The sequence below is a fragment of the Anser brachyrhynchus genome, assembly GCF_964034855.1.
Source record: "Anser brachyrhynchus genome assembly, chromosome: 14".
NCBI lineage: Eukaryota > Metazoa > Chordata > Aves > Anseriformes > Anatidae > Anser > Anser brachyrhynchus.
The window spans coordinates 11,167,606-11,185,822 of record NC_137709.1 but is presented as its reverse complement, the minus strand read 5'-3'; the positions used below and the strand labels follow the sequence as shown (position 1 = coordinate 11,185,822).

General features: G+C 57.1%; 2 protein-coding genes across 10 annotated transcripts in view; both read left to right on the top strand.

Moving 5' to 3' along the window:
- UBTD2 (ubiquitin domain containing 2) overlaps window positions 1–18,217 on the top strand; it is a 257,761-nt gene that overhangs the window by 12,747 nt on the left and 226,797 nt on the right. The gene's annotated exons all lie outside the window — the stretch shown is intronic.
- SH3TC2 (SH3 domain and tetratricopeptide repeats 2) lies at window positions 1,617–18,189 on the top strand. Of its 9 annotated transcripts, none has more exons than XR_013939117.1 (19): window positions 1,617–1,794; window positions 3,585–4,414; window positions 5,098–5,217; window positions 6,350–6,454; window positions 6,667–6,794; window positions 7,286–7,391; window positions 7,740–7,883; window positions 7,989–8,190; window positions 8,719–8,792; window positions 9,143–9,338; window positions 10,149–10,285; window positions 10,644–10,685; window positions 10,778–12,481; window positions 12,572–12,752; window positions 14,191–14,341; window positions 15,840–15,962; window positions 16,226–16,372; window positions 16,997–17,193; window positions 17,553–18,189. XR_013939117.1 is itself a non-coding variant. In XM_080554720.1 (19 exons), exons 2-19 carry the CDS (start codon window positions 4,099–4,101, stop codon window positions 17,742–17,744), a joined length of 4,203 nt encoding a protein of 1,400 aa, XP_080410846.1. In that variant the 5' UTR covers window positions 1,624–1,794; window positions 3,585–4,098; the 3' UTR covers window positions 17,745–17,969. The 9 variants fall into 9 exon arrangements, 6 of the variants coding, with proteins under 6 accessions (XP_080410846.1, XP_080410844.1, XP_080410847.1 ...); XR_013939119.1 differs by having other exon boundaries at window positions 1,618–1,794; window positions 16,226–16,376; window positions 17,059–17,193; window positions 17,553–17,566; XM_080554720.1 differs by having other exon boundaries at window positions 1,624–1,794; window positions 17,059–17,193; window positions 17,553–17,969.

The following is an 18,217-nucleotide window of genomic DNA, read 5'->3' as shown; positions in this document are numbered from 1 at the left end:
GGGTGCAGGGGCTCTGAGCCCGCCCGACCCGGCGGCACGGCCGAGGCCCGCCGGCTGGTTTCCAAGAGCACTTACTTCCTCCGCCCTTGGCTGGAACAATGCGAGCCGGGGAGAGGCGCAGGCCTCAGCATTTCTGAAAATGAAGCGCTGAGTTCAGCGCGGTTCGGCCCCAGCGCCCGCGTAACCCTTTTGCTGCGGGATGCAGCGAGGGCCCCTGCGAGCAGCATCTGCGGGCTGCGGGGTGCAGAGCGGGGAATGGTAAGGGGGTCTTGGAGGTGGAAGAAAATTCCTGAGGGCCACCAGGGAGGAGAAATGTCTTACAGCCAGGCCTGCATCTCAGCAATTTGCCACGCTGGTTTTGCTGCAAAATTTTATTTCCCTTGTGTCCTGCATCCATGCATGACTGCTCTCCATCCCCAGCTCCCCCCAGCTCGCACCACGCCAAGGCCACCCCATTTTGGGGGGCCATTTGGGGCAAACCCCTCTGCCCCCAGCAACCAGGAACTGGTCTGCAGGGGCCATGCTCAGGGCAGGGTTTTTCACCTCTCTGTGACCATTTGCAGCAGGTGAAAGCAGGAACAGGGAGCGCAGGAATGAGGAAATGCCACGGCTCACCGGACTCTGCCCTCCTGCCCGGGGCACTGCAGGGGCCGGGGGGGCTCTCAGCAAAGGAGGGGAGGAAAACGCTGCCCAGCTGTCCTGGTTCCAGTTAGGACAGAGTTAAGTAGCTCATAGTAGCTGGTAGGGTGCTATGTTTTGGATTAGGATGAGAAGAGCGCTGATAACATGCTGATGTTTTAATTGTTGCAGAGCAGTGTTTACACCAGGCCAAGGACTTTTCGGCTTCTTGCTCTGTCCTGCCAGCGAGCAGGCTGGGGGTGCAGCAGGAGCTGGGAGGGGACAGACCCAGGACAGCTGACCCAAACTGGCCAAAGGGGTATTCCATACCATCTGACGTCATGCTAAACAATATATAGGGGTGGCTGGCCGGGGTGGGGGGTCGGCTGCTCGGGGATAGGCTGGGCATCGGTCAGCGGGTGGTGAGCAATTGCATTGTGCATCACTTGTTTCTTACACATTATTATTGTTAATACTATTACCATTATCACTATTATTATTATTATTGTTATTATTATTTTCCTGTCTTAATAAACTGTCTTTATCTCAACTCACAGGCTTCACTTTCCCGTTTCTCTCCCCCCATCCCAGAGAGGGAGGGGGGAGGGTGAGCGAACGGCTGTGTGGTGTTTAGCTGCCAGCCGGGTTAAACCACAACACCAGCCCAGCACCAAAGCAGGTTCCCCAGCCCTATCGGAGCATCAAAACCGCGGAACAGAAGTTTGTTTGACCTGAAACAAAATGTTTCATCTTGTTTGTTTGCTTTTTCCCAGGCTGCCGTCAGGTGGAGGCCCGTTTCCTTTTTCTTTCAGGTTCTTTTTTAGATTACAAAGTGAAAAGCGAGGAGGCTTCATTTTGAGCCTGCCAAGGAACGGTCAACGTCTGAGCGCTCCCAGAAGGAAACAGGAATATTTGATAAGACTATTAACCCTTTCCTTGTTTTCAAAAGAAAGAAAGGGGGAAAAAAAACAACTCTGTTTTTCTCAGCTAGCACTGTTTGCCCAGGCGCACAAATACTGCTGGGTCCACAGATCTCTTGTCCCGTGTGTCTGCACTCGCAGTTTGTCTGAAAAGCAGCGAGTTCCCGAGCTGCTCCCCGGGCTGCTGAGCCTGTCCCCGGGCAGCGAGGACGGGAAGTCCCCAGCCTCAAGGACACGGCGCCCGAGCAGGGGACAGGTGAGAGCCGGGAGGGACCGGTGGCGGCACGGGGTGGACACGCGTGGCGCTTGGTTCCCGGCGAGGCTTCCCCTGCTGCCTCGCTGACCTCCGCTCCGGAGGCTCTGCTGGGAAGCGGAGGCTCCCGAGGTAATAAGCCTCTCTGGGAAGAAATTCCTTTCCTCCTACGAGGGAGTGGTGGAGTTGGGGACGCCTTGCGGGCACGTCCACACCTCTGCGCACACGCGCCAGCTCCCGGGGGACCCCGAGAGGTGGGAGCAGCGAGGCCGAGGCTTCCCGGGGAGGACGGCGGTGCCGGGGCCCCGTGGAGGAGCAGGTCAGTACAGCTGCTTGCCCCCGTGCCTGTCGCATGCCGGCCGGTCCCAGCTGAGCAAACAGGGCTGGGCGGCGGCGCTTGCAGGTGCTTGGAGCAGCCGGGTGCGAGGGGGAGGCTGCGCAGATCCAGAGCGGGGCAGGGAGCTGGGGTTGGGGTCCCGGAATGGTTGGAGGCTCGGATACGGTGGTGAAGAGCACACGGGGGAGGGATAGGTCTGTCTGGGGTCCTTTGTGTGCAGGAACCGGTGGGAGAGTGAAAGGGGAAATTGCACCGGCAGTCGCTAGATTTAGGGAAGAGAATTTGGTGCCAGGGAAGGGTGAGAACCCCGGAGAGCGGTGGGGTTGCCAGGCTGTGTCCCCAGGTGAGGGTTGCCCAGGCAGCCTCTGCTGCCTCTTTTGTGCCCTGGGGAGGGAAGTGGGGCCAGCAGCAGGGGCTGTGCGAGGGCTGCACAGGGAGCAGAGGCCCTGGGGAGCTGGTGGTGGTGGCTGTCCCACCCCCGGGCAGGGGCTGTGCCGGTGGGGACCCCAGGACATCGCTTCTGTAGGACAGGGCTCTCCCAAAGAGGCTGCGGTGAGATCAGCAGCAGCAGCAGTGGGGGCCCTGCAGGGGTACCCGTGGTGCTGAGGGTACGGGGGGAGTGGAACAGGAGGGGGTTGGGTCTCTGGCCAAAAAGAAAATTAAATTTCAGGTCAAACAGGGTGTCAATACCTTCACCTGTAGAGGGGTGGGTTTGGTCATCGAGTTATCTGGGTAAACTTGAAAACAAACAGGAATTTCAAAAGAACAAATGATTTTATTTTATTTTTTAAATGAAACATAACCTTCTGTTGATTTTTTAAAAAATGAGTATTTTTCCCTGCTTTGATGTTAATTTATAAATAGATGTTGCTAAAATAAACTGCCCTGCTCCAGCCCTGGCCACTTTGGCAAGGTGGGCCCAAACCAGCAGCATCTGTCCCGTACAGATGTACCTGGTGGCACCCCACGAACCTGGGCTGTGATCTGAATTCCCCCTCTGGTCCCCAGATCTTCCGAGCATCCCTAGACCGACTGGGGGAGTTTTCTAAATCCGGAGCCTTCCAAGGCTGCGTGCAGTGGGAGCAGGCAGCGTCCTTGCCGGGGGCAGAGCCTGTCCCAGCGCTCACCTTCGCACCGGTTCCCTCTGTCGTGCAGCTTTGTGGGGCTGCAGGGCAAGGATCAGATCAATTTTAGCATGCCAGGAAAGAGCAGCAGGGCTTTGCGCCCTCACATCGAGGGCTGCAGCAAGGAGGGTGAGGAGGACGGTCCCTTCCCCAGGCAACCCCAGCATTTTGACATCCAGGAGAGCCAGCGGTGCTCCTGGAGCACGGCACAGCAAGCAGGGCACCGCCGCGTGGCACTGGCATCGGCTGGAGTGAAGGTGCATCCCTGAAAGACCTCTCTGCCTGTGACTTCTCACCCTAGACCTCCTTTTGTTGTTTTTCTCTTCACACAGGGGCTGTGTTGACCTACTCAAAGCTGCTCTGAAGACGTCTGCCACCACACTGAGGCCACCCGGCGGGTCCTGGGTGCTGCTCCTGGAGGCTGGGGAAGGTCAGGGCACGTGAGCGGAGAGGGAGACAGAGTCCACCGGGGCAGCCCCGAGATCCCCAGATCACTCCCTCCTGGTGTCTGCGGCTGCAGTTCAAACAGTTCTGATCTCAGAGACGAGATGAGCCCTGCTAGCCTCTCGCGAGGCGGCCGTTCGTGCTGCAGAGCCTGGTGCCTTGCTTGGCCATAGCTCTGAGGCCAGCGCGGTGCCGGCTGCCCTCGCCGTGCAGCGGGGAGAGCGGTGCCGCCGGCTGGAGCGATGCTGGAGGGTGCTGGAGGAGCCCTGGCGGGCTGTGCCGGCAGGTGAGGGGGTGTCACAGCGGCGTCAGGAGCAGGGTTGGTTTTGTATGGGGGGAGATCAGGGCTGCAGCTCTCCAGAGGGGCCAGCTTGAAGCGCTCCCTGTGCCGCAGCAGGAGGAATGAGAGGAATGCACCACGTGGGCCTGGCGACAGGCGCCCAAAGGCGAGGGCGAGAGCAGAGCCTGGGGCAACGGCAGGGCAGCGATGCGGGCGTGAGATGTGCCCGGCCCCCGCCCCGCCGGCAGATAGGGCCCGCTCAAAAGGCACATTGTGCATTGTGGCCGGGGCCGAGCTGCGGTGGGGCTGGCGGTGAGCAGCTCGCTCCCTCCACCAGCACAGCAGCAGGCTGCCGGCTCGGGGCTGGCGGCGATGCTGGACACATGGGCTGCTGCCTGGGGGCCCCTTGGCACCAGGACCTGTCCCTGGGGTGCACAGGTAAGCTATCCTTGGGGAGACTACAGCCTGGCTCTGTCTGGCTCGAGGGGCTGGTTTATTCCCATGCCGTGGGCTTTTCGGGCATCCTGTCACCTCGTCCTGCTGTCGCCGCTGCCCAGGAGCACACTGAGCACTGTGGGACTCGCAGAGCCCTGGGGTGCTGGAGCAGGGGGGCAGCGAAGGGCCAGCGACTGTGGCCATGTGCCCCTGGGAGAGCAGGGCCAGTGGGTGCCAGGAGCACAGCCGGAGAGCCTGGGACCTGCACTCGGCTCCAGGCTGGGGCTGCTTCCTGCCCCGCATTGCAAAATCTTTCAGCAGCAGGGAGGTAAATGAGTCACTGGCACGAATGGGAACAACTCTCCACCAGCACTTTCAATTGGTCTCTTGAAAGAGCTCCCAGTTCCCTTTCTGAGGCTAGCCCAAATGAAAACAAACACTGAAGCAGCGAGCACAGCCATGAGCAAACCCACTTCTCTCACCCCAGGAAGCTCCGTCCCCATTTTGCCCAGCTCTGCGGGAACCCGTCAGGGTGCTCGGCCACGCCGCTGGCTCTGCCAGCATGAGCGGTGCCCCACCTGCTCCCTCCTTCCCCACGGCTGCCCCCGAGGCACAAGGAGACCCCTTGGGCTGGGAGCATCCCTCCGGGGGGCCGAATGCCTCCCCCTACCACCCTTTTTCCCCAGGAGAAGAGTGTGAGTCCTGCTGCCCCCGCTCGCCCCTGCTCCTGCCCCGCTGGGACCGCCTGCAGCGAGCCGCCGCCGAGCGCCGGGGACCATGGTGGCGAGGGACGACCATGGCATCAGGTACGGTCCCCGGGGAGGGGACACCAGCCTGCCGAGCCCAGCAGGACTGCCAGGGACTGCCAGGGTGCGGGGAGCAGAGGAAGGGAGGGACGTGGGAAGCGAGTGCCGCCCAGCCCAGGCAGCTCTGTTGTAACTCTGCCTCTGGCTCCTTTCGCTTCCCCGTCTCCGTTTCCCCCGTGTGTCAGAGGGGTTGGAGTTCCTGGATGAAGTCCTTTGTTAAGCTTGCTCAGTTCTGCTGTTGAGAAATGTAGAGCTTTTCTTCCGAAGAAAAGCCCCATTTATTGCCCGTCCAGCCTTGGGCTGTTCTTTTCTGCTGCTAACTCTAAATAAGGATTATAATTCTGTGTGCAAATAACACAGCTATTTGACTGGCCAGCAAAGTGGGCTGAATAATAAGACCTATAGAGAACAGTTATGGTCACAAAAGTAGCGTAGGAAAGCCGCTGCACTGTTCCAGCTCCAGATCTCCGGGTACATCTTAGTCGTGTGAGTCCTATCTGATTGCTGACAAAAATTGGTTTCTAACCTTGTTATCCCTCCACAGCCAATGCAGCTGTGGAAGAGCAAGCTGGATTTGTATGTGCCTCAGCCATCAGCCATCATTAACATAATTGCCAGCTAAAGTTTCCACTCCTGAACCCTTTATGGCAATAGTCGATGCTGTGTGAAGCAGAGAGCATGCAGCTTGGATTTCAGATACCAATCAGATCAGGCAGGGGAGAACATCTTTTTCTGACTGTCAAATTGATGAGCAAAGAGTTTTGCAAGTCATTGGCTCGCCTGTGCTGGAGAAATGTTCTCACTCTGAGATCTCCTCCGGAAAGCCTCTCTGTCCCGGGGCCACCCTGCCCCCAGGTCTGTGATGCTGGCCCCAGAGCAAGCAGGGGTAGTCCCTCACTTCAGGCCACCCCAGCACTGGCAAGGAGTGAGCTGCCAAGGGTACCGTGTAGGTAGAGCACATTAATCTTTCTTCCCTCCTCGAGTATGATTTTAGGGTGATGCCCGATTCGTGCAATCCCCCAGGCAGATCTGCAGTGTGGCTCACAGGCTTTGCTTTCAGGTGGCATGGTTAGGCAGAATAGCCTAGATCCCACTACAAAACCTGACAGCAGTGTTTCTGTGTCCTGTGTAGGTAGGGCTGGGGCACCAGAGCCAAATGGCGCAGCTACCGAGGCAGCAGAAGGCTTGCCGGACACCCCCTCGGTGCTGCTGGCCGTTGGGGAGAGCTTCCTCCCAGGTAAGAGGCTGCCTTTGGCATCGCCCAGATTTCCAGTGGCTGACCGTACGAGGCCAGGCATCGTGGCTAAGCAAGCCCTGCCATCCCTCGGGTTGCTGGAGGGGAAGGATGGGATCTGCCCGTGCTCCCGGAGCACGCAGCCGGGCTGGAGGCAGCCCCACCAGTGGCACGGGGCTCCTTCCCCCCCTAACCCTGCACGTTTCCTCCCCAAGAGATTTCACTCTTCTTCTCCGTTGAGAGCCGCTCCTCCCGGTGCCTCAATTCCCAGCTGCAGGAAGCCGCCAGGAAGAAGCTGTGGGCCCTGGAGAGCGACGACAGAGCTGTCCATGCCCTCTTCAAGGTGGGAGCTGCTGGGAGGCTGCTGGCCTGGTGGGATGTGTAATGGGACACCGAGCCTGGCCGAGGAGGAGGAGGTCCTCTGGGACGTGTCCTGCATACAGGGGGGCTAGAATGATGTGGGAAAGGGAAGGGTGATGGGTGAGAGGTAGATCCTCACGTCTGGAGCCTCATGTTGGAGGTGGTGAGCTGCTGGAGGGGTGGTACAGGTAGCACCGGGGTGAGTGCTGAGTAGCTGGTTGTGCTTCATAAAGAAAAACCCCATTCACTGCCCTGAACAATCCTTCCCTGCTGGTTTTCTGTGCCCTCACCCCCAAGGGCACCCAGCAAAGCTGCCCAGAAGACCTGGGACAGTTCACAGCTTCGGTCTCAACTGTGCTAATAAATGCCTGCCTGGTCTCATCCTGGGGGTTGCTTTTATGGCCACACTGCCAGGAGAACCCCTGTCAGGCCCCCAGCCCTCTCCTTCAGTCTTGCTTTCTCTTCTCTGTGCAGGAGCTGTCAGCCAGGCTGGTCTGTGTGCAGGCACAGGAGGATCGGTTCCTGCTCACCTTCAAAACCCTGGAGGAAGTCTGGAAGTTCTCCACGTACCTAACTTTAGGTAATGATGTTTTCAAGGCGTGGGGGATCCACACAGGCAGCGTGAGAAGCATTTTTGGAGAAGGTATCCTGTGACACCAAAAAAGTAATGGAACAGGGAGAACACCTTGAAGAGGAAGGAATATTAATGAGACCTTGCTATTCATGAAACCACAGTCTGGATCAGTGGAAAAGATTCAGGAGGTTTCCTTTTGGGTAATTCCTCTATTGCACCTGGGGATGGAGACGGGATTGCAGATCGTTGCCTTACAGCGTGGTTGCAGATGGCAGATCAGGAGACACTCGAAAAACTCCTCGTGCTGCCCAGCAAAGGAGGGTGCTGCCACTGCTTTCCTCTTTGCTGTCTTAGGCTATGTGGGCAACTGCTTGGAGCAGCTTCTCTTTGGCCAGGAGTACTGGCTAAACTGTGCTCTGATGGAGGACACGGCGATCAGAGTTAGCATGGATGAAGATCGCTTGGCCACCATCTACCTGGGTCTGCTGCTCCAGGAAGGTGAGATGGGGCTGCGACAGCATCTCGGCAGGACAAGTGTGGCCCTCTCCTGGGTCTGTCCTGCACTGGTGCCATTGACCTGGCCGTGACTCTTTCTATCTGCAGGTAACTTTTTTTCCAGAGCAGTGCCCGGTGTCTGCCAGCCTGAGGAGGAGGGAGAGGAAGGCCTGCGGCTCCACAGGAACGAGCTGATCCACGTGAAGAACGTTGGAGAGGAGTCCATGTGGGAAGGGATGTCCTTGCTGACGGGGCAACGAGGGCTGGTGCCTGTGGCAGCTCTAGAGCCCGTTCCTCACCCGTTTTACCAGTAAGTAGGTGGGCAATGGATGGTGCTCAAGCCAAGATTTATTCCTGACCCAGATGCACCACCTAACACCAAGCCAGGAGCGAGGAATTGCTTTTACCTCTGGCACTGGGCAAGAGCCAGATAATTTTGTGAGAATAAACATTGTAAAGACAACCGCTGGAACCAGCTCAGGTCCCGTAGTGGGACAGAGCAAGGGCATAGTTCTGATATCGTTCTTATATAATATTGATTTAGGTCATACCTGGGACTATTTGTGATTTACAGGTCAGTAACTGGGACAAAAAAACAGCCTGTCTTGGGCAATGCCAGTCGAAATAGGGCCTGACACCTGGCTGAGCCTCACAGACATTCACAGATCTTCTTGAAGGCACACAGAGAAATCCTCCTTAAGGGCTGGCAAAATCATCCGTCTGTCATCTGTGTCCTCTGTGTCATTAGGGGACATCCCCCCTGCTGTGTGGGACTGTCCCTGGTGGTGGCCCGAGGACTGCCCGGGGAGGACCAGCATGGCTCCCTCTTGCCTTGCAGGTGGTTCCTGAAGAATTATGCCGTGAGTTTTGGCATCTCCCAGGAGATCAGTGGGGCAACCTCTCAGCCGATCGGTGAGTGATACCTGTGTAAGGTGGCCGCCCTTCCCAACAGGGGCATGGCTCTTGGCCAAAAATGCAATGGGTCCACCTCCTGTTCTGACAATGACACTCCGTTGCAAGGGGTTGCATCTTGAGACTCTCCTGAGTGGAGAACAGACCTTTAAAACTGCAGGTGCTCAGAAGGATGATCTGAGGAGCACAATAAGGGTCTGAGTCTGAGAGCGCAATAAAGCTCAGGGGACGGAGGGACAGGCTGGCTTCTCCAGCTGAAATCACAGTCTCCTTGCCGAAATCTTTTCTAGCAAGGAAGCATTTGCAGTGGGCCTCGCACTGAAATGCAGCTGTTTGCCTTTGTTTCCCAGTGAAAGGCAGGTGCACAGCCACAGAGGACCACAAAGGAGCAGCGTGGGATGAACTGAGTTTCTCCAAGGGAGACAGCATAGAAATCATCGGCTTCCTCATTCCAGGACTCCCGTGGTTCGTGGGCAAATCCCTGAGCAGCGGGAGCATCGGCTTTGTCCCGACACGATGCATAAATGCCACGGCTTGTGAACCCTTGTAAGTTTACTGCTACCATCTAGATAAATTTAAAGTCAGGTGGAAAGCAGGGGAAGACACCCAAAATCCCAGTTCAAGGCTACGTGCAAGTCTGGAGCAGGTAATTTGCTTTGCAAGGACTTCATAGAGGATTCGCCTGAGGTCTGTCCAGAAGCCTTGGCCAGGCTCTTCTGCCACCAGGCTGGCTTTGCTTGCCTGCTGAGGGATGCCAAGGCAGGACAACCACTGGCACTGTGAGCAGAATCGAGCACCCTGCTGTGGACGAGGACAAGAGTTATCTGGAGAGGGGGGGTGACAGCTCAGCTCTTAAGATCCAGCAGTTGTCTTTGTTGCTGCCTTAAAGACAGCTCCAGTTCAATACCCATCCAAAAAGGCTTCTCCTCCAAGACTGTGGGGGGAGGATGGGGTCCTTAGGCTGTTGCTAGCTCTGTTAGCATCTGTTGGGCTTCCCCGGGTCAGGTTCACTCAAGATAAGTCTTAGGCACTTTTCTTTGACACTGCAGAGAAACAGAGAGGAAATCAGATATATCCTGGCCTCAGGAAGGGCTTCTGGAGAGAAAAAAAGGCCAATAGGTTACTCCCTCTGGCACTCCTTAGTTTCTCCATGGAGGATCTGGATCTGAGAGCCCCGATGGGGAAGGGGTCCAGACTCCAGTATCCATCTGCAGCAGAGCTTTTCTGGTGGGAGGAGGAGGAGGGAGGAGAAAGTCCATCTCCATCCCACAGGACAGCCGTGGTGTCAGGGGATGGGGAGACACTGAACTGTTTTTTTTTCTTTTTTCTTTTTTTCTGGTGTCTGCTTCAACCTAGGGGAAAGGGCTTGGTGTTTCTGAGCGAAGAGGAAAAATCCCCCCTCCTGCGCATCCCCTGCAATGGTGGCGAGCAGCACTTCGCCACCCTTCTGGGTGAGCTGGCACGCACAGACATCACCTCTGTGTACCGGCTGGGTGAGTTCCCCTCCTCTTCATGCATAGCCCCATCGGTCCCCCTGGGGAGCAGCCCTGGGCCATGTCTAGAGATCTCCTGCTCGGGACTCTGCCAGGGCCAAGACAGCCTCCAGGCCTTCTGCTCAGCCTGGCCAGGGAGGCTGGAGATACCCTAAAGGACTGGGTCCTGCCACACTGCAGTCTGCAGGAGGCTTCTCTGCTGCAGCTGTAATCACCGGGGCTCTCCCAAATACAGGTCTGGGGTTTAGCAAAGCAGCAGGAGATTTCTGTAAGGTTTGTGTGCTCTGCCTGCACACTAACATTGACCAAGCCTTTTGACCAAGCCTGGTTTTTTCTTTCTGTTTGTCTCTTTGTGTAGACGGTTTTGAACCCACAGCCATGTTCCCCAAAGTGCCATCAGGTGAGTATGTGGAGGATGCTTTTATAAAGATGTCAGAGGGTGAATTTTGACATGCAGAAACATTCCGCTGTGGTCTGCCTGTCCCCTTGCAGAGGCTGTTCTCCATGGCGGTAAGGATATCCAGCTGCTCCAGTCCTGGGAAGAAATAAATGGCCTGGCTACGGCTAGCACCTCCGAGCAGTCTAGCCCTGGGAGTGAATCAGCCCCTGCTACATTGGAAGATGTTCTCCTGGACAAGCTGGATGACTTTGATGATCCCAAGTTCTTTATTGACCTGAATGCTGGACACATGGAAGATGCTGATGTCTTTGACCCCATACTGACCTTCCTTAACCATGAGAGTTATGTGCCCAGTTTTCAAAGCCTCTACGATATGAGTTTTTCCTTTCTCAACTCCACTTTTTATGGTTTCTCTGATGAGGACGAACTGGTCTTGTACCTTGAAACGTCCAGGAACTGGGCTAAGAGGACTCGTGCGATTTGGGCTCATGTAAGGCTCTGTTTCCTCTTAGGCAAGCTCTGCATCAGAAAGGTCAAGTTCTCCCAGGCTCGGGTCTATTTTGAGGAAGCCCTGAGCACCCTGGACAGGGGCTTCGGGGACCTGCCCCTTCTGGCTGCCTTGCACGTGAACCTCGCTTCCATCTACCTGAAACAGAACATGAAGAGCAAGTTCTCCTTGTTGCTGGGCAAAATGGTGACCTTGCTCGTCTGCTTGCCTGGCCGCCCTTTTAGCTCTGAGAACGAGCTGGAAGTCATGGTGTACGTGCTGAGGGAAGCCATTGCCGTGGGCAATGCTCCCCTGGAGGCGCGGGTCTGTTTCCTTATTGTCAAGCTCTTCCTACAGCTGGGAAAAACTGATGAAGTGCTGCCCTTTACTGAGCATCTTCAGTGTCTCACCACCACGTTACTCAGCCCAGACACTGGTGCTGTGCCTCTGGATGTCACCCCCATCTTGAGCTACCTGTATGACAAGAAGTACTTGCCAAACATTGCGCTGGCCTCCGCCAGGCTCTTTGTTCCCAGCGGCATCAGGGGGGCACCAACGCCCATTTGGAGAGCTGGCTTCATCCTCCAGTGTACGTCCAAGCTCCTGGGAAGCCAACCGGAGAGGAGCAGCATCCCGGCGCTGGCTTGTTTCTACCTCCAGCAGGCCCTGCGTTTCTCCTGCGAGAGCAGGGCCGTGCCCACCCAGAGGACGCTGTGCACCATCTTGTCCCGGCTGCACCTCCAGCACGGCCTGCTGCACGGGGCGCTCCGCCACGCCACCAGGGCCGTGGCCTTCAGCAAGCTGATGGGCGAGGAGGAGGCCTTTGAGTCTTCCCTCTCCCTGGGGTGGATGTATCTCCTGAACAGCCAGCCGGGCCCAGCCGCAGAGCTCATGGGGCAGCTCCTGCGGTCCCTGCACGGGACGGACAGCGTGACGCAGCGGGGGGCTGTGCACAACCTCCTGGCCATTGCCCTCAAAGGGGAAGGGCGGGTGCAGAAGGCTGCGGAGAACTACCTCCGGGCCCTGCAGAAGGCCAAGGAGACCGGCAACAAGAGGAACCAGGCCATCGCCCTGGCCAACCTGGGGCAGCTGAGCCTCTGGCACGGAGCGAGCCAGCTGTCTGAGCACTACCTGCTGCAGTCCGCTCGGCTCTACGCTGAGCTGCAGGGCTGCCAAGACCCGGAGCTGGAGGCGGTGCAAGTGCTGCTGTGGCTGGCGCAGGCCATGGTGAACAGGCAGAGGGTGGAAGATGGCAAGCTCTGCTATGAACTGGCGCTGGGTTTTGCCCTGAAGTGGCGTAACGTGAGGAGTGAGTACCACTTGGCTGGCAGGAACTCACCGCGGGGCAGCGCCTGTTAGGTCCCTAAAGCCATCCCTTTCCCTTCCCTATACCACGCAGGTCAGCTCCACGTCACGGAGGCTCTCTGCCATTTCTACAGCAAGGTGTCCCCCAACCTCCAGGCCTGCATCACCTACCACGAGCACTGGGTGTCTCTGGCCCAGCAGCTCCAGGACAGAGAGATGGAAGGCAATGTTCGGCAGACCCTCAGCCAGCTCTACCAGGCTTTGGACACCTCCGAGTAAGTCCTGTTTGGGGCTGTTTCCATGTAGATGGTGTTAGAGCAGTGTCTCTGCTCACCCAACACCAGAACAGTGGCCTTTTTGAGGTGTCTGGAGCCAAAGTCCCTGGGGAGATGTGGGGACGGCGTGTGGCAGCTCCCTGCAGGCAGGCTGGTGGCTGGGGAACTGCTGAGGTCTGTGAGCTGTCCCTGCGCCGTGACGGGGGGAACAGCTCAATGTCAGCCAGAACGTGGTGACTGCTGGGCAAACACTGGGCTGCGAGCTGGGGCACGGCCAAACACGGCTCTCCAGAGAGACACGCGGCCCTCTTCAGAGGGGACCCAGTGACAGGGAATTCATCACTTCCTTTGGAGGCTTATTTCAGTGATTAATCACCGTCCGCCAGCAAAAATAGTCTCCTTATCAGTTATTGAAATAAGCCTGGCTTCAGCCTCCAGCCACTGAATCTGCCCTTCCTATCTCTACCGGAATATTTTCCCCAGGATTGCACGTAAGGCCCTCTATCAGCTCACCCTTCAATCTCCTGCTTGACGTATGCAGGTGGCATAAGGTTAGGCAGGAGGGGAGAGAAAGACTTGGGCAGACCACAGGCTTTCTTCCAGTTTTGAAAGAAAACGTGTCAAACAGCGGAGATCTGGCTCCCACGTCCCAGGAGGACAAGCGGGCAGGGACTGTCGTTAACTGGGACGTTAACCTTCCCGTGCTGGGTCGCAGTGAGTTCAGAGGGAAGGAATTTAGGAAGCAGACGCCTGTCATGTGAGCGGTGCTATTTAAGATCACAAAGCGTCCCCCAGCCTGGGCTGGAAGGACAGCTGGAGCGCAGTCGGCAGCAGGCGAGACACCAGGCAAGCAGACATGGCCTGGGCACTGCCCCGCGCTCCCCTGGCCACGGGTGCCTCGTGCCTTCAGCCTGCCACCTCGTCCTGCTGCTTGTCCCCTCGTCCTCCAGTGACACGGGGCGTGGGAAGGGGCTGTCAGGCCTTGCACATGTGGCCACAGAGCCGCCTTTTTGGATGCCCCAAGGGGCAAACAGCAGGCCGAGATGTGGATCTGGGTTCCAGAGGCTGTTTGGGAGATGAAGGCGCAAGCACTGCCAGCCTGCACTCCCTGTGTGGCTGGGGGTGACTTGGGGCTCGGTGCAGGGGGCAAATAGGCTTTGCAGGTGGCCTGGACAAACCTGCTTCATCAGCTGAAATGAGGAGCAGCCACTGGGGAGCAGCTCCCCTGGGGCTGTGCTGAGACAGAAGACACACGTACATGTCCTGCCCTTTTGCCAGGACACACTTCTGGGAGCTGTGGCTGTCCATTTGGCTCTAACCTGCAGCAACAGCAGGAGGAGAAGACAGCACTGCTAACGGGGACGTACTGTAGCCCTGCAGCTGGCTGCTGGTGCCCCGTGGTTGCTCTGTAATGGCTTTCTGCCCATTGCTGTCACAGGGCTTTGAGACGGTCTCTGGACTGCACCAAGCAGAGCCTAAGGATCTTCATCGACCTGGAGGAGACTGGCAAGGCGGCAGAGGCCTGGCTGCAGGCAGGAAGGCTTTACTACCTTATGCAGGAAGACGAGCTGGTGGAAATGTACTTCCAGGTATGCAGGAGGTGTCTGGAGCAGCCCCGTTCCCACCCTGGCTAGGTGCATTCCCATCAGGGCTGTGTGGCTCAGTGGGAGACATTTGGGGCTGGAGAACTTGGAAAGTTTTCTCTTGATCAGTAGAAACCTGCTGCTGCAAAGAAGAGCTGTTGCCTCAGCACTCGTGTGCTATCTGCCATTAAATTTCCTATCTTTCCTTCCATAAGTCGGGTTTGGAGGATTCTGGGGTGAAAGCAAGTGAATTTATTGAGTCAGAAAGTGATGTGGGAGTGCCAGAGAGAGCTGGAGCTGCTAGGTGGTCAGTTCCCATCAAAATGCACATAGATAGAGGGTGAGGTGCCGGGGAAGTGCTTGGAGACTTCTTGGAGTAGAAAACTTCTGGCTTCTTTCCATCTCTAGCATTATTCTGTCAGCTGGGCTGCAAAGAGGAAGAGCTACTCATAAAATCTTAGGGCTGCATCCTCCAGGGAGCATCTATTTAAAGATGCAGAAGCCTTCCACATGCCCAAAGTAAGCAGAGCAGGAGGCTGGCTGGGTCTGCTGGCATTGCACTGAGCTGGGGTATCCAGCAAAGCACCAGCCTGAGCACACACAGGGGATGCTCTGGGCCCTCACTCTGTGACCCCAGAAGCATTTCAGAGCTGGTGGGGCTGGGTGCCTGAGGCACCCGGTGCTGGAGACAAGGAAAGGAGCCTTTCCCATCAGCGTGTCCCTAAATCAGGGTGCTAGAGGCACCTGTGTTACTGGTACTGGGGGGCTGCTCAGGGACCTGGGTGATCTGAATCCGTGGCTCTAGCATCAGCAGGTTTCCTGGTGGTCACAAGGGAGTGCTGAGGCCCAGAACGAAGAGCCATCATCGCCTTCCTCATGGATTCAGCAGGTTTTCAGGGGCTAAGGAGGGGTGACTTCCCATTAAGATGAGCCAGTCAAGGAGAGATCTCAGCAGGGCATGTCTGCAACCCTGATGGGCCCTTTCCCAGGCAATGTCATTGGCAAAGATCGATTGTAACGATGAAAGGAACAACACATTCCTGCTGGAAGGTGGCACCAGGGTCGAGTGTGCAATTGACACAGACATCCCTTCTTCCCAGAAGTTAGCATACCTGCCCTCACTCCTGCTGGCGCTGGCCTTTCCCTGTCCTGGCTCTCTGCTCCCCTTGTCAATCTTCACGTTGGCTCCATCACACTGCAGTGACAGCCCAGGACAGGGCAGCTGCCGCCTGCACCGTCCCCACTCTAAGTCCTGATGCCGTGGGACGTCCCAGCTGGTTGGTCTGGCATGCTGACCCTGCATGGGGATGGGTGTCTGGCTCCATCCTCACACGTCAGCAGGAAACACAGCGCAATGTCCCCCCAGACTTGTTTGCCAACCTTTGTCCTTGCTGTTCGGAGCACTGGGGCTCACATTTAGTGTGACTTTGTTTTATTTTGTTTCTCCAAAGTCTTTGTGCAGATTTCTCTTTCCAAGTCTCACTGCAGTTTCTCTTCCCTCTAGGCAGCCATTCAGACAGCTCTGAAGTCTGAGAACTTCTCCTTGGCCATGGAGCTTTACGAGAAAGCAGGCGATACCTTTTTTAATGGCAGCCGAAACAGAGACCGAGCGGTGGAGTTTTATAGGGTACTGATCCCTCCAAGCGTTTCTCTCTTCATGTCCCTGCTACGTGATGGCCATGGGGAGCTGTGCCCTAGCAGGGTGGAGGGTGGAGAGGGATGGGGCCCTTCTGGGTGTGCCGGCATGAAAATGTGGCTGGGGGGGGGACTTGCAGCACGGACGCATTTGTAACGCCTTAGTCCATCTCCTGCTGCTCCATCACCCCTCTGCGGGCAGTGCTGTACCCATACCTCCAGGAACAGCCTGGACTCACTCTTTTCTCTCCCCAGGGCGGTGCTGTACCCTTGGCCAGGAAGCTAAAGGCCATACAGACAGAGCTACGGCTGTTCAATAAGCTGGCGGAGCTGCAGATTGGGCTGCAAGGCTACGAGAAGGCGCTGGAGTTTGCCACGCTGGCAGCCCGGCTGAGCATCAGGGTGGGTGAGTGATGCACAGCCCCTGGGAGCAGGGCAGAGCGGGTGCCTGTCTGCGTGACAGCAGCGTGCACGTGAAAGGGAGATGCTCCTGCTTTCTTAAGACCTCTGGACCGATTCGTATCCCAAGGGCAACGTCTCTTTAAAGGCCGCTTCCCTTTTTAAGCTGCCCATGGGGGTGCTCTGCTGTGGCGGCGGTGGGGCTGGCTGAGCAGAGGGCTGTTGCTACACCAGAGCACAGGAAATCTGATGAGGGCATGGGACTGAACGGTTCCTCTTTGCCCTGGCTCTTCCGATAAACTTACCCCTTTCCATTGCAGAAGTAGGCCTAATGGGCAAAATGCTAGCATAAATGCCTGAGATGGAACCAGCCTCTCCAGCCCCCAAGAAATCCCCTGGCTGAATGATATATGATATACTGCCTGGTAATCTAGCCCGCTTTGGTATCAGCACCCCTGATAGTTCTGTTTTCTCTGGACCATCTTCAAACGCAGTGTTTCCTTATGAAGACAGATATCTGTGCCCTGGGGCTGTGGAGTAAACACATCTCTGAGTGGCTCGGTGTGCTGGGATAGGAAGGGTTTGTGAGCGCCCTGCAGTCTGACTGTATCAGCAACTCTTTTCCAGGAGATCAATTGCAAGAGCTGGTTGCATTCCACCGCCTGGCTACAGCCTACTATTTTCTGCAGATGTATGAGATGGCAGAAGACTGCTACCTGAAGACGCTCGCCCTGCGCTCCCCCATGCTGCAGTGCTCTGGAGAGGCCCTGTACTACTCCAAGGTGTATTGCCACCTTGGCAAGCTGACCCTGAACAAACTAAAGGTAGGAGGACACCCTCTGTGATGCTGTGTCGAGTTTTCGGGTCTTCGTGGGGCGCTGGAGGTGGAGTATCCCATCTGCTGGCAGAGCAGCCATGGTTGTATACAGCTGCATCCTGTGTCTCTTGGTCCCATCTGCAGCTTTACAATAAGTACACACAGTGCCAGCACAGCCAGGTTTTGAAGTGGGACAGGCAGTTTGGAAAGAAGTGCTAGCACTTAGTGACTGTACAGAGCCCATTTCAATGAAGTCAGGTGTCACTGGCTTCTGCCTGGAACCGCTGGGCTCTGCTCCAGCACCCTCACACCCCATGGCCTTGCATTAAATGACTTCCTAACGCCTGCCCTGCTCTTTATGCTTAGGACGAACAGGATGCAGCAGCCTACTTCCTCCTGGCCCTCGCTGCAGCGACCGAGCTGGGAGACCAGGAGCTACAAGGCCTCATTCATGCCAAGCTGGCCGACATATCCAGGGCCACGCTGGGGCCTGTGGGCACGCCGGGCTGTGCCACGTACCGGCCCCGGTGGCTGAGCGAAGGCGGCCACGTCGTCTGACCCATCCATTGCCGTGGGGATGTGCCTGCGAACAGCTTCTTGCCTCGCACGAGTCCACGTGCTCTCCAGAAGCAGCATCCCACAAGGGGTCCAGCTACCGACGGCAATTTATCTCCGTGCCCCCAGCAGACAAGGGACCTGGGACCCTCATTTCTTGGGAGCGGGGCTGTGCGCTGCGGCGCTGCCGGCAGAGCGAGGCAGGATGGGGCCAGGTGCTGGAGCACAGTGCAACGGGGCGAGAGGCAAGCAGCACTCCGGGAGTGTGGCTGTGCGGGATGGGGACAGGGACGTGGATGGGGAAGGGGACAGGGGACAGAGACAGGGATGGGGACAGGGACAGGGTGCCACCTGTCCCCACCTGGACCCCACCGGACAGCTCAACCGGCGAGGGGACACCTCCGACCCGAGCGTGTTTTAACTCGAATAGCAACTCTATTTATTCCTAGCTGTTCTCTGTGCTGTGTGCTCTGCTC